Genomic DNA, 16056 nt, shown 5'->3' on the forward strand with positions numbered 1-16056 from the left:
TATCCAAGGTTACCTGGAAAAGGGGTAATAGAAAATTAAGTAAGAGTGCATCTAACCTTATATCCTTTCACAAATATAGGGACATAGATATACGGATATGTTTGGATATTTGGCAGGTGTTTGGAAAATTGAAAAAAAATAACAAGCAAGGCAATGGAAGTAGATTTTAAGGGAGATGAGGCAGTTTGGAAGAATGGAAAGATGAAAATCCAGTTAAAGTCAACACAGAGAAGTACATTCTGGCATGAATAAGGAGACAAAATATGGACAAAATCAAACATTTCTAAAACTGGCGCTGTGACAATTAGACATGGACATATACATGCATCAAGTTTTGTAGAAGACAATGCAAGAAAGTTGTTATTGTAAATTTCTGGAATTCTCCATCCAGAGAGTTTCGGAAGTTCAGTCATCAAGAATATTCAGGAATGAAATTTGATAGATTTTGGAGGATCAGATGGAATGTGACTGAGGTACAAAATTAGCCTGTAGGTCTGCTCCTGCTTCTATGTTTCTCTTAGCTTAAAAGTGCACCGATAAGCATTGCTATCACAGATAACTTCTGAAAGTCCTACAAAAGTAAACTTGGAGGTTTTAACGGTAATATGTACTTTGAGAGATATAATGACAAGTTTGCTCCCTCAATGAACAGAATAATTATTATGTTCCTTACCCATTATAGTTGGCAACCTAAAAATTTACTCACAGTAGAAATATGTAAATTAATTCTAACATTTACGCGCATATTACATCATAAAATTGGTAAGTTGTAACAAGTAATTTTATCAGGAAAATAACAATTATAAAGTGTTAATTTGGAAATAAAATCACACAATTAACTAGTGTATCACCTTACTATCTACTCACAAAATAAAAACATACAACACAAGTAGCTTGGCTTAAAATTGTGAAACAATCGATGAGTGGAAATTTCCATACATTAGATCTAAGCAACTAGGAGTCCTGAAGACAATCAAGCAAGTTTTATTTCAAAGTGATGACATTATGTTGCCTACAAAATTCCATACAAATCAAGGAGTTAAACAGCAGCATCTATCAATTAAAACCCACAGCATCACTAATACAGTTCATCAGGCATTAACATTAAAGTATGATTATCATCCTTGGTTAACCACACTATCAAACTTCATTTTTTTTTAAAAAATATTCTCTTGCTAATTTCTTTTCTATCCAGAAAAATAAAGATTAAAGATTAGCTTCGTAACACGTACATTGAAACATACAGTGAACACACATCGTTTGTGTCAATTCAAATAAGCAAGGATGTGCAAGTGTTGCCACACTACCGGTACCAATATAGCATGGCCACCAACTAACTGCATCTCTTTGGAATGTGGAGGGAAATTGAAGCACCAAGAGGAAACCCACACAGTCATGGGGAGAACATACAATCTCTTTATAGACAGCAGAGGGAACTGAACCCTTGCTGATGATTGTTGGTGCTGAAAACCGATTGTATTAACAGCTGTGTTATGGTGTCTCCCAACTCTGCAAACCTATTCGATTAACAGGCATCAGATTGGCCTATTTTCGGCTTCATGCACAAATATTGTTCATCCTCAGGCAGCCTCACTTAGATTCCTTTTAGTCCAATAAAATAACTGTAACCAGTAATCACAGAGCACTACAGCACAGAAACAGACACCAAGGCCGACTCAGTCCATGCCAGCCAGGTCTTTTGCTAGGTCCCATCTACCCACACCCAGACCACCCCCTCCTACCCGAATACCTATCCAAGCTTCTCCTGAATGTGACAATTGAACTTTCACTTCTGCTGGCAGCTTGCTCTACCCCTGCACCACCCTGAGTGAAGAAGCTCCCCTTAAATTCTCCTTAAACATTTCACCTTTCACTCTAAACTGATTACCTCAGGTTCTAGTATCACTCAACCCAAAGGGGAAGAGCCTGCATGCATTCACTCTATTTATACCCCTAATAATTCTGCAAATGTCTCTTATTCCCCAGTGAATAAAGTCCTAACATATTCAACCTTTCCCCGTAGCACAATGACCTCGTATCCCAGCAGCATCCTTGTACATTTCTCTGTAATTGTACAAACGAAAAGTTGCTCCTTTCCCTTTTCCTTTCATAAGCTGCAGTTTCCAATGTTTTATTCAGTACACGACACCTGCAGGACAGCAAACTTTCTCCCCCAGGGTTAAGAATGAAAGTAAACCCATGGCATCCTGGTCTCTAGATTTTAGTACCGGATAGTCTTTTACATGTTTAAAGTGCTAAACTAGTACCATTTTTTTCAGCAGTGCCCTTGAGCCCTTCTATTGCTTCTTGAACACATCAAGTCAATGACCAAGACTATTATTGTAAAACTAGAGGTATGAGTAATATGTGTAAGACTATTACGTGTAAGCGAAAGGGGAAGGGAAAGGGATATTACTCGCAACAACATAAATAGGCCGAACCAGCAGTACTGCTAGCTTGCTTATTGCATCAAAACAGATTTAATAATAAAAAAGAAACCCACGAGTTGCTGCAAAGATGAACTGAAATTACCGAGCAATTCCTTTTCAGGCCCACTCAGTGACAGTAGAGTCTTGATAAGGCGCAGATGTCCTGCGAGAAGAACATTATCTGATTCACTGGTCTCTGATTCAGCTGTCCATGTAGGCTCAAAGTTGTCAAGCCAGTTAACTTCATCTTCCAACATAGCAGCAGGGCTAATATGAAGCTGTTCCATTTCTGAACCTTAAAACAATCAAAATTAATTATTTTGAAATTAAAATTAATTACAAATATTAAAACATCTCATCGCAAGGTCGAGTATCATAATTGTGTAAATATTACTTCCATTAAACAGATCTCGAATTTGTCCTGGTATTCAACTTACAAGTAACTATCCCCTTTCCAATCCATACAAGGCTCTTAATGTTTAGGTATTTTAAACCAAATTCCAAATTAGTGTGTAACTAGGGCACAAATTATTTTATAAGAACTTGCACACATCAACTATGCAAGTTAAAGGAGAATGGAAAAGAGAATACAAGCAAAATTGGTCTTCAGTAATAGTTAAGGTATAGCAATTAAAAGTAACCCAGTGAATCTTACACCACATAATTCTTTATCACATTAAATCATTTATACAGCAGATATGAAGATTATGAAACTGTTTCAGTTCCCAGCACTAACATAGTATTTAAACAACAATCAAGTTCAGCAAATATGCATTTCTAACAATTCCATAATATATTTTTGCTTTAATTTTATCCAAGCTCAAAGTATGGCTTGATTAAACCTTCAAACAGCTTTGATGAAAAAGTGGAAAATAAAGGATCAATGGTAAAAATGTTGGACTACGGATATTACAATAAACTGCAGTGATTTAATGAAGGAATTGACCTAAGCAACCTGGCAAAAAAAAATACAATGGATTCCAGTTAATTGGGACTCATCAACGTGTCAGAAAAAATATAGTTGATAGACAGCAAACACAAGTTATGATGTTGCTTAAAATGGGACCTAAACACAGATGTAAAATGATTGTGAGAAATGTATAAGAGGAAATGGACAGTCCCAAATTCCTATATTTTGTTCTAAATTGAACATTGAAGCCATGCAAGGAACGTAACAAAAGCCTCACAAAACAATCAGAAAATAATAATCTAGTTATAAACAAGGACCCCAGATACAAGATTATTTCCAATAGACAGGAGACTACCAGGACATTTAATAATGCTTAAAGAGGTATGAATAATTTTGGTGGGGATGAATAAAAAACAACCTTTTATCTGAATGGGAAGAAAAGAACAACAGTTTATCAAGTTAAAATGGTAACCAGGAATAAAAGGGGTGGGATAAATAGGCACCTTTTTAAAAAATCCTTATACAAAGAATTGTTAAGCAATAGTGTGCTTTATCACTGTCACAAAACATGTCACCTTTTCAGGCAACAACAGGACTCTTTGAACCAAAAGGAAATAGGGTTATGAGATTCAGAAAAATAGTGTTTGGATCGACAAGATAGTCTGAATGTGTCACCTCTGTACTGTGAGCTTTTATGGATTTACCTCATGTAAAACTTCTGCAGTGTTGAATTTTGTCATGATTCTCAAAACAAATCCTTGATGTACAAGAACTATGTTAGAGACAAGTTTAATTCCATTAAAATCAGTCAAAAAGCAATTGACAATTCCATTATTTTTATCTTTAGGAATCTCTTCTGAAACTGTAAATTGAGAAAGTCTTAAGCACAGACCAAACAAACAAAATGATTATAATTTTGATTTAACTTTCATATTAATCTGCAAAACTTACATGTTAAGTCATCCAATAACTGGCAACGCAAGCCAAAATATTCAGTACATTGAGATAAAAGTCTGAAAAATAAATCAGTGACTTGCAATTAGAATAAAATGAACCAATATAATTTTAAGCAGAATATTTTACAAGTCTGTAATAGAGGTAAGGCTTGCATGATAGCAAGGAAAGAGGAAGGTTAGTGTAGGTATAAAGGCTATAAACATCTGTTTACCAAAAATGTTGCCCAAGGAGAGGTGCTATAAATTTACTGACGATATAACCATTGTTGACAGAATTTCAGTTGGTGTGAGGGAGTATACACGAGTCAGATTTATCAGCTAGTTGAGTGGTGTTGTAGCAGCAACCTTGGTAAGACAAAAGAATTCACCGTGGACTTCATAAAGGGTAAGAAGAGGGAACACATACCAGTCCTCAGAAGTGGAATGAGTGAGTAAGTTCAAGTTCCTGACTGTCAATATCTCTGAGGATTTAACATGGACCCAACATATCGATGCAGCTACACAGAAGGCATGCCAGCAGCTATATTTCATTAGGAATTTGAGGAGATTTGGTATGTCACCTAAAACATACTTAGGTTTTTCTGGATGTACTGTGGAGATCATTCTAACCGGGGAAGGGGGTGGTGGGGGGTGAGGTGCTACTGCACAAGATCGAAGTAAGTTGCAGAGAGTTGTAAACTTAGCTCCCTCACAAGCACCAGCCTCTGTAGCACCGATGACATCTTCAAGGAGCATTGCCTCAAAAAGTCAGTGTCCGCCATCAAGGGCTCCCACCACCCAGGTCATTCCTTGTTCTCATTGTTACCATCAGGAACGGAGTACAGAAGCATGAACGCAGACACTCAATGATTCAGGCACAGCTTCTTCCCCTCTGCCGCCTGATTTCTGAATGGACATTGCACCCATGAACACTACTTTTTTTATTTCCATTTTTGCACTACTTGTTTAATGTAACTGTTTAATATATACATACACACTCTATACACACACACACATATATATAGCATATTTACTGTAATTCATGGCTATTTTTCTATTATATATTCCAATGCACTGTTGCCACAAAGTCAACAAACTTCATGATATATGCCAGTGATATTAAACCTGATTCTGAATGTGAAATACTTCTTTAAAAAAATTCCAGAAGACTGCAATAACAATTTCCATTTGAGAAAAAAAGTTCGCAGTTTTGCAATACTCAAAGAGGAAACACAGACGAGGATATACTAAGGAAAAATCATGGAGGAAGTGAAAAAACAGCAATACCTTTTTGCAGCTATCATTGGGAAGCTGTTACAGAACCTGAAGTCCCACACTACCAGATTCTAGAACAGCTACTTCCCTTCAACCATTCAGTTATTACAAAAACCTAATCACCTTATTCTGTTCAGAAACACAATGATCACTTTGCATTTTTTCATTTTAATGGTGTTCTTTCTTGTAAAAATTATGTAAATTATTTGTTTAATTTTTATTTTTCTTTGTGAATGCTGTTTATATGATGTATCCGTGTGAAGTCACTGCAAGGTAGTTTTTCAGAGCACATGTAGTTGTACATATGAAAATTAACTTGACCTAAGCAAAGAAATGTTGCAGTATAAATAGAAGCAATGAAGATGCATAATATTCAAGAAAAAATTAAGGCTACTGAATCCTGGAAAACTGGATTTAAAACTCGTTATCACATAGCAAACAGTGGGAATAAATGGGTCTTATTTTCATCCAAATTAAGTCTATTGAGTCTTGGAAAACCTGGACATTGCAAAACAGAAGTTAGGAAGCTGTTGGGGGCAGGGGGCAGAATGTAAGGTGTCCAAGCTTGCTGATTATACGAAGTAGGTGGAGGGACACATTTTGGAGAGGATATCGCAACTCTGAACAGAATACAGGCAGATTGAGTGAGCAGCTGGAAAGCTAGTAAATACAGTTTAATCTGACAAATTGTGAGGTTAGAGGAATCGGCATTTCTTTTAGAACTAAAAGACAGATTATTGCCTACATGGAACATAAGAGTGAAGCAGAGAGAGATCTAGGTGTGCTTGTGCAGTAATCAGAAAGAGTTAGCTGGCAGATGCAGTCAGTAGTTAAGCCATAAGTCACATAAGGGCCTTAATTGCAAAAGGATTGGAGATCAAAAATAGGGAGGCTTTGTAACGACTGTACAAGGTGTTAGTGAAACCAGTTTTGATCCCTTTACCTGAAAGATATACTAGCATTGAAGGCAATCCAAAGAAGATTTTCCAGGCTAATTCCTGAGGTGTGAAGAATGCCCAATCAAGAGAAGTTAAATGGGTAATCTTTCAAATTAAGAAGAATGAGAGTGATTTTATTTAAATAAATAGGACCTTAAAGGGACATGACAAGGTTGATATTGGGATGTTTCTGCTAGTGGGCGACTCCCAAATGAGGGGACACAGTTTCAAGATAAATGGATGTTATTTACCATCACAAGGAGATGACAGTATTGAAGGTTAATGAATCTGTGAAAGATCAGCAAATTGAGGACTACAGGGATAGGTAAAACAGCAGATAAATGGTGGAACAGACTTGAGGGGCCAGGTGGTCTGCATCTGCTATTTTATTCTGTTACACGCTTAACAATTACTAAATGTAATGATTTAATTCAGTCAATTAATGTGTCAGCTTAACTCCAACACCATCATGACTGAATGAATTGATTTCAAAACAAAAAAAAATCATTGATGTTGGAAATCTGCATATACTGTAAAGATGAAGTATTTGACTTGAAAAATCAACAACAGTAGTCTCCATTTATATAGACCCTTTAATGTAGCTAAACCATCAAGGAATATGATGTAGCTGAGAAGAAGCTGATCCTGTATCAGCACAGTTAATGTTTAAAATTTAGGGACAATTCTCATTGTTGCAAATCTTCTATATACTAGAAGAGTTTCATTACGAAAATATAGTAACAATTTTACTTGTCCTAAAAGTTTCATCTATTTTAATGTAATTTTCATTTTACTTATTCAAAACTACCTTTGGTTGACTCCACGCATGATGCTGGTTGGGGACCAGAGTGGAAGCTGTGTTGTAAGGATGACGTGCAGAAGAAACTGATTAGGTTTCTGTATTTCTGGGTTTGCGGATGTATCCGTCTGACTCAGTGTATACAGCTGGTCCCAGGCAACCCTTCTAATCTGAAAACATGAAAAATCTGACATCACCTTCAGATCAACAAGGTCAATCATTCTGAATGTGTTAAATTATCTGTGATATTTTCAGAAAAATCCATTCAATGTTCAGTTCCAAAATCTTTGTATATTTTGTATTCTACTCCCTGGAAATCAAGATGGTTGGTAGGCACTGGGAATCTCCAACAAAGTCATTCTCAAATTCCAGATGTGATAAATTCTTGATCTCATATTTGCTCAAAGAATCACAAGAAGATAACATTTGACAGATCACCCACAGATTATCATGTTAAAAACAAGTCTTGGACTTTTCTTACCTCAGCACTGGGGGATCCAAGAAGAATATCGATGATAAAATCACTCACACAAGGTAGAACATAAAATGAACCTAAAGAGTATACCATAGTTAATTTGATCATCCAACATCTAAATATTCTCCATATTTAACTAGATCTCTTTACAATTAAAAGATTCTATCCCCCGATAATCACTTTGATTTTCTGTGTACAGATTATCCTTCCAATAGCCAGTTACTACTAAGATGATCTCCAGCTTCCTGCTTCGTTCCAATTTATTTCTATTTTTATCTCAGTTGCTCTGTTTAAAAGAACCCAAAGGTGTTTCCCATCCCATACAGTATACACTTTTTAGCCTCATTTAGAAGTTGAGTTTAGTAAAGCCAATCCTGGTTTATGCTGGGAAATCTAGTTAGAAATATACAAACAATACTTTTTCCCTCTCTCAATACTTTTCCCCCTATTTATGCAACTAAATTGAAAGGAAGCAGTGAATATATCAATATGAAACAGAAGTACATTCTCTCATACTATCTGCAAAAATAAAACTTTACAAAAAGTACTTTAACTGCATATCTTTTTGTTGGATAAATAATCCAATTTGTTTATCTTAATATCGACAAAGTTAATATAGACAGTGTTAATACAGATAGTATAGACTTACTCAAAAAGCAAAACACATTTTGTTTTAAAAAAGGGGAGTTAACAGTCTGATGCAGTTGGATAAGAATATGAAAGAAAATATCATCTTAGTATAGGGGTTCCCAACCTGGGGTCCACAAACCCTTTGCTTAATGGTGTTGGCCCATGGCATGGAAAGATTGGGAACCTCTGCCTTAGTAGATCAATTGTCATATGAAACAAACGTATCTGCGAAAGACATTACCTAGCTGCTGGCTTCGCAGCTGTAAACATGTAACCAGAAGCGATAAGGCCTCTCTAGCAATAAGAGTATCTTTGGTGGAGACAGAATGCTGCTTCACACATATGCCGGCATGTAGTGTGGTTGATTCACCCTCACTTCCAGTACTGCACGTGCTACCTGTAGAAAAATAATTTAGATGTGTTATTTCACTCAAGGGATTCATTTATTTAAATTTCTTCATTACATTAATCCCAACATAATCTGGATACTACTTTGTTAATCTAAGAAACCCTGCTTTTCTTATCCACTATGCCACAGAATCCTTTTTTTTAAGCTAGGAGACATTTAACATGCAAAGTATGTCATATTATAACTAATAAACAAGATTTAATATGTATAACTGTAGCAAATCAATCACTATAAGGTCACACTCAAAACACAATTTATCATTAAAACTGATACCTGTATATAGGTCATATTTAAGTGTGGAGTCCAGAGTGTAATCAATGGGATTGTGAGAATAAAATAACATGGTATTGTTATTGATTTTTTTTCACATGTAACAAGATACACTGAGAAATTTTTGTTTGTGTGCCAGTCAGATTAGTTCATACACAAGTACACTGAGGTAATAAAAAGAACAGAATGCAGAACAGTGTTATGATAACAGGAAACATACAGTGCAAGGAGACAAATAAAGTGCAAAGACTACAGCATGAACCAACCCACGATCACTACCCCAATATTTTACTCTCTTTTTGCACTATATATAATTGTAATTTTTGTTTATTTTATGTATTGCACTGTACTACTGCTGCAAAACAACAAACTTCATGACATATGCCAATGATCTTTTAGCGGTCCATTCAAGAGTGCCCTATTTTGCTGTTTTAAGATTTTTGAACAGACCTCTTGCACCTTAAGGATGACCTCCTGAACTTAGAATTGGTCTCATCATGGCCATTACACCATATTGACCATCTGCACATCCTCCGCAATGGTAACACCATATTCTGCATTCTGTTATTTGCCTTTCCCTGTAGTAGCTCAAAATACTTGCTTTGTTATGATCTGTATGTATGGCTTGGAAAATTAAGTTTTTCCACTGTATCATGGTACATGTGACTAAATAAACCAATTATCAATGATAATAGCAGAATAAAAGCTATACTTGAGCCCGGTGGCATATTCTCGCAAGCTTTTGTATCTCCTGCCCGATGGAAGAGGAGAAAAGGAAGAATGGCTGGGGTGAGAGGAGTCAAGTTAGGATAGGGTAAGTGTAAAATAAAAAGGTACTTGATGATCAAGATAGACTCAGCATATTGAGGTGTTGTGCTGTTTCTCCTTTTAATAGGGGTTCCCCAAGCTGGGGTCCACAGATCCCTCAGTTAATGGTAGGGGTCCATGGTATTAAAAAAAAGGTTGGGAACCCTACAATTACAATTACATTCTATCTAAACATTGCAGTTCATGAAATACCAAAATCACATTTTTTTTTCCATACCAGAGAAGTGAACCGCAGAGTGGATAAACATCTAAGTTTGAAGAGGGAAACAAATCAAAGGGGTATAACTGCAAGAACAATATTGAGAAAGCTCTACAATCATATTACTTCCAAATCCACCATGACTAAAATAGTAGCTGTGGAGACAACAGAAAAATAAAGATAAGGATTCAGAGAACTGTTAAGTAACACATTTTGTCACTTCTGTCAGAATTTGCACAGGTCATCATAGCAACCGAATTTTCATAGATTATCTACCAAAATAGATTTTCATAACTTGTCTTCATATCTAATTCATCAATCTATTACTCTGGTAATCTACAAAAGCAAAACAGTTAATAGATGACAAAGCTTAAAGAGCTTGAGATATGCTCACCTGAACTGCTGAGTCTATTCCGAATACCAACAGAAAATAAACAATTGGTACTCTCTCGAATTGGCTGGCAGCTCCCCACCAGGTCAAGACGCCCAGCTGCTGCTGCCCAAGTCAGTCTCATGAAACAGGCCACCGTTGAGGTGAAATCATTCACCTCCATTGTCTGCAACACAAAAATTAAATATGGTTGGTCAGCATATCAAAAGTACACAAGTCGCACCCTGACTGATACTGGACCAAATGCTAGCAGAGACCAGTCACTTCAATGGAAAAGTCAATGTTCAGCAGTTTCAAGATGGCAGTTACAATAGTTCAGTGCTTGAGCAGAATTAGCAAAATTACAGGATGAGCTCAATGACAGGCAAGAGCAAGAGCTGTTGGAAGTTTGTAATCCCCAATTATATGATTGAAGAATCCTAATCTGGAAATTAGACTGAAAGCAAAATTAAAAGAAATCTTTTCTTAGTTCTTGTCCGAGAGTGGTAAGTAGAATGATCGTATTTCCATTCTAAGGTTGAAGCACACTTTACCAGGTTTACAGTTGGCCCGTGGAAAGGAAATAAAACTTTGAGGGAACACATCTAGCTCATATCATTAAATTCCCATTAAACATGCTGCATTTTCAAAAGATGAATACCAGTGAAATTAATGCACAAATATTTGTGTTATAAATTGTACTCAGTAAAAATAAACGTTCCTGATTTGACTTGCCTGTATTGCCACTCTGGCTGCAGGTATTATTTCCTCAATTCTTATCGATGACCGATCTGATGTCACACTCATCTGTCTCATTGTTGATTTTTCTTGCCCACCACACATTGACAGCTGCCGACTGGTCTGCCGACTAACATTACGAAATGGGCGCGAGGACAGTGCTTCCATTCCATCTTTAAGGAAATCATCATCTAATGTAGAAGGCATGGTCTGGCCAACTAGCAGAAACCTGAAGAAGGAATCCGTTAGCATGGTGGATTATAGTGGGTATGAAGAGTCCCAAAAGTTGCAAATGTTATCCAAAATAATCTCATGCCTTCATTTTCGTAGACTGTGGCAAAATCCATGTTGGATATACAGAGAGCTCAGAATAAATTGATCTACATTGATCTGTATAAGGCATTGGTGAGGCCGAATCTGGAGTATTGTGTTCAGTATTGGTCACCAAATTACAGGAAGGATATAAATAAGGTTGAAAGAGTACAGAGAAGGTTTACAAGGATGTTGCCGGGACTTGAGAAACTCAGTTACAGAGAAAGGTTGAATAGGTTAGGACTTTATTCCCTGGAGTGTAGAAGAATGAGGGGTGATTTGATAGAGGTATATAAAATTATGATAGGTATAGATAGAGTGAATGCAAGCAGGCTTCTTCCACTGAGGCAAGGGGAGAAAAAAAACCAGAGGACATGGGTTAAAGGTGAAGGGGGAAAGGTTTAAAGGGAACATTGGGGGGACTTCTTCACACAGAGAGTGATGGGAGTGTGGAATGAGCTGCCAGATGAGGTGGTAAATGCGGGTTCTTTTTTAACATTTAAGAATAAATTGGACAGATACATGGATGGGAGGTGTATGGAGGGATATGGTCCATGTGCAGGTCGGTGGGACTAGGCAGAAAATGGTTCGGCACAGCCAAGAAGGGCCAAAAGGCCTGTTTCTGTGCTGTAGTTTCTATGGTTTCTATGGTTACACAAAGCATAGCAAAAATTAAAAAATTTCAACTTATGACCTTGAAAGGTGTAACTTCCTCATTTTATTTGGATAGCAGTTTGTTTCAATCTATTAATGCATATGTTAAATAAAATGCACTGATCTTATGTCGCCCTGCTGAGGAAGGTTTTGCGACAGCCTTTCAAGTTAAAAATTTGAATTCTCAGGGGAGAACATCGTGTTCCTCACTGTCACCGCCAATGGCTAAGTCTGACTGACAGGGTTGAAGGAGTAAGATTGCAATAATGCATTCTAACAGTTCCACCTTAATGAATTTCCTTTAGTTAAAATGGGAGAAAAGTTCAAGCACCTTTTGAAAGATTATTTTTCTTTATACTACTTGACTTGCTGTGTATTTCCAGCAGTTTGTTTTTAAAAACATTAGGGAATAGTAAACAACAGAAAGTTGTTTCAGATGGCTAAAGGGACAAAAGCCAGAGCACACTAATTTGAAGCCATGACCAGAAAAATTAGAAGGGAGATCACAAAATCATTCCTTCCATCATCAGATTTCTGAACAGTTCATGAATGCTATGTCATTATTCCTCCTTTGCACTATTTTACACAAACCACCCAATTGGAGCTTTGACCAGCGACCAATCTGGAGATCAGCAGCTTGAGAGGATAGAATTTCACTCAGTTTCGCTGACCGACTATAAAAGGCAGCAACTTGCAGCAGTTTATGCTGTTGGAGCTTCGACCAGTGATCAATCAGCGTTTGTGATTGATTAGCAAGAACAAATTAAAGGAAGGTGGGGGCAAGTGGAGCAAATATGGTGGAATGGACAGAGTTGGAGTGGAGATTTAGAGGCTTTAGCTCTTTGAGGCTTCAGCAAAGACAGACTTCAGTCAGAGAAGGCAAAAAAAAAAAAGAAAAGCTGTAGGTAGAGATTTTTTTCTTCCCCACATTCTTTACATTTGTTCAATTGCAACAGTAGAGATACCAGGCAGGAGAGTGGAATGCTCCTCTTACAGGATGTGAAAAGGCAGGGAAACCTCCAGTGTCCCTGATGACTACAACTGCGAGAAGTGCATCCAGCCGCAGCTTCTAACAATCTGTGATACGGAGTTGGAGCTGGAACTGGATGAACTCCGGATCAGTCGTGAGGCCGAGGGGGTGATAAGATAGGACATGTAGAGAGGTAGTTACACCCAAGGTGCAGGACACAGGAAACTGGGTGACAGGAAGGGGAAAGGGGTTAAGGAGCCAGTGCAGAGTACCCCCGTGGCCATCCCACTCAACAACAGGCATGTCACTTTGGATACTGTTGGGGTGGGGAGAGAATGACCTAGCAGCGGTAGGGTCTCTGCACTGAGTCTGGCTCTGTGACCCAGAAGGGAATGGGGGGAGAACAGGCATGCTATGGTGATAGGGGATTCATTAGCGAGGAAACAAAAAGGACATTCTGTGGGCAAGAACAAGACTCCCAGATGGTATGTTGCCTCCTGGGTGCTCGGGACATCTTGGATCAAGTCTTCAGCATTCTTAATTGGAAAGGTGAACAGGCAGAGGTCATGTCCATATAGGTACCAATGATGTAGGTAGGACAAGTGACGAGGTTCAGCAAAGGGAATTCAGGGAGTTAGGTGCGAAGTTAAAGAGCAGGACCTTCAGGGTTATGGTCTCAGGATTGCCACCTGTGCCACCTGCTAGTGAGGCCAGTACTAGGAAGATTATACAGTTTAACAAGTGGCTAATGAGTTGGCATAGGAGGAAGGACAGATTTTTGGTTCATCGGGCTCTCTTCCAGTGAAAGTTGGACTTGTAAAGAAGAGAGACTGCTTGCATTTGAACTGGAGGGGAGCTAATATCCTAGAGGGAAGGTTTGCTAATGCTGCGTGGTGGGGTTTAAACTAGAGTTGTAGGGGGATGGGAACCAGAGTGCCAGAACAACTGGTGGAGAGGTTGCGGAGACAGATGTTGGTAAGATCTCAGACAAAGTCAGGAATTAAAAGGTTGAGCATGGTGCAAATTGTGTTCTGAGCTGAGACATTTCAATGCATTGAAAGAAGGAAGGAATTCGAAGAAGGAAGTCTGAGAGTCAGAGCGGGAGTGCGGAGGAAGACATTTTTGAATTTTTCGGGTTTTTTTTCCATTGGCGTTCAGAGAGGCGGGACTGCGCAGGCATGTGACGTCCGGCAGTGAAGCGCGGAAGATTTAAAAGGAACAGAGCCTCATACAGCGGGCAGTGGAGTGAGCAGGGAGCAGAGTGAAGGCTTAAGGGCTTCGGCTCACCGGGCTTAGGCAGAAATGGGCGAGGCGAGGAAGGTTTGGTATTCATTTTTTGTTGTTATTTGAGGAGAGGGGCAGTATGAGTGTGAGGGCAGCTTGTTGTTCTTGGTGCCAGATGTGGGAGGCCCTGGAGTCTCCAAGCCTCCCGGACGTCCACATCTGTGCCAGGTGCACCGAGATGCAGCTGCTAAGGGACCGCGTTACGGAACTAGAGCTGCAGCTCGATGACCTTCGTCTGGTCAGGGAGAGTGAGGAGTTGATAGAGAGGAGTTACAGGCAGGTGGTCACACCGGGGCCACGGGAGGCAGACCAGTGGGTCATGGTTAGGAGGGGGAAGGGGAAGAGTCAGGTAATAGAGAGTACCCCGGTGGCTGTGCCCCTGTTTGAGTACTGTTGGGGGGGACAGCTTACCCGGGGGAAGCGACAGTGGCTGTGCCCCCGGCACAGAGTCCGGCTCTGTAGCTCAGAAGGGTAGGGAAAGGAAGAGGAGGGCAGTTGTAATAGGGGACTCGATAGTAAGGGGGTCAGATAGGGGATTCTGTGGACGCAGTCCAGAGACCCAGATGGTAGTTTGCCTCCCTGGTGCCAGGGTCCGGGATATTTCTGATCGTGTCCAAGATACCCTGAAGTGAGAGGGTGAGGAGCCAGAGGTCGTGGTACATATAGGTACCAATGACATAGGTAGGAAAAGGGAAGAGGTCCTGAAAGGAGAATATAGGGAGCTAGGAAGGGAGTTGAGAAAAAGGACCGCAAAGGTAGTAATATCGGGATTACTGCCTGTGCCACGCGACAGTGAGAGTAGGAATGCAATGAGGTGGAGGATAAATGTGTGGCTGAAGGACTGGAGCAGGGGGCAGGGATTCAAGTTTTTGGATCATTGGGACCTCTTTTGGCGCAGGCGTGACCTGTACAAAAAGGACGGGTTACACTTGAATCCTAGGGGGACCAATATCCTGGCAGGGAGATTAGCGAGGGCTACTGAGTTGACTTCAAACTAGAATGGTTGGGGGGTGGGAATCAAATTAAAGAGGCTAAGCGAGAGGAGGTTAGTTCACAACAGGGGGATGGGAACCAGTGCAGAGAGAAAGAGGGGTGTAAAATGAGGGTAGAAGCAAAAAGTAGTAAGGTGAAAAGTAAAAGTGGCAGGCAGGCAAATCCAGGGCAAGCATCAAAAAGGGCCACTTTTCAACATAATTGTATAAGGGCTAAGAGAGTTGTAAAAGCGCGCCTGAAGGTTTTGTATGTCAATACAAGGAGCATTTTTAACAAGGTGGATGAATTAAAGGTGCAGATTGTTATTAATGAATATGATATAGTTGGGATCACAGAGACATGGCTCCAGGGTGACCAAGGATGGGAGCTCAACATTCAGGGATATTCAATATTCAGGAGGGATAGACATGAAAGAAAAGGAGGTGGGGTAGCGTTGCTGGTTAGAGAGGAGATTAACGCAATAAAAAGGAAGGACATAAGCCAGGAAGATGTGGAATCGATATGGGTAGAGCTGCATAATACTAAGGGGCAGAAAACACTGGTGGGAGTTGTGTACAGGCCACCTAACAGTAGTAGTGAGGTTGGGGATGGTATTAAACAGGAAATTAGAAATGTGTGCAATAAAGGAACAGCAGTTA

The 16056-nt window shown here is 39.2% G+C and overlaps 1 protein-coding gene across 2 annotated transcripts in view; it reads right to left on the reverse strand.

Annotated features, from left to right (window-relative positions):
• usp24 (ubiquitin specific peptidase 24) overlaps window positions 1–16056 on the reverse strand; it is a 255619-nt gene that overhangs the window by 96239 nt on the left and 143324 nt on the right. For both annotated transcript variants that reach the window (XM_072273615.1, XM_072273614.1), the window contains exons 33-39: window positions 11203–11434; window positions 10492–10654; window positions 8633–8788; window positions 7768–7838; window positions 7296–7456; window positions 4291–4352; window positions 2533–2724 (exon numbers count right to left, since the gene is read on the reverse strand). In XM_072273615.1, coding sequence (XP_072129716.1) covers window positions 2533–2724; window positions 4291–4352; window positions 7296–7456; window positions 7768–7838; window positions 8633–8788; window positions 10492–10654; window positions 11203–11434 — 1037 coding nt within the window. The remainder of the gene's footprint in view (window positions 1–2532; window positions 2725–4290; window positions 4353–7295; window positions 7457–7767; window positions 7839–8632; window positions 8789–10491; window positions 10655–11202; window positions 11435–16056) is intronic.

This window comes from Mobula birostris, chromosome 12, assembly GCF_030028105.1.
Source record: "Mobula birostris isolate sMobBir1 chromosome 12, sMobBir1.hap1, whole genome shotgun sequence".
NCBI lineage: Eukaryota > Metazoa > Chordata > Chondrichthyes > Myliobatiformes > Myliobatidae > Mobula > Mobula birostris.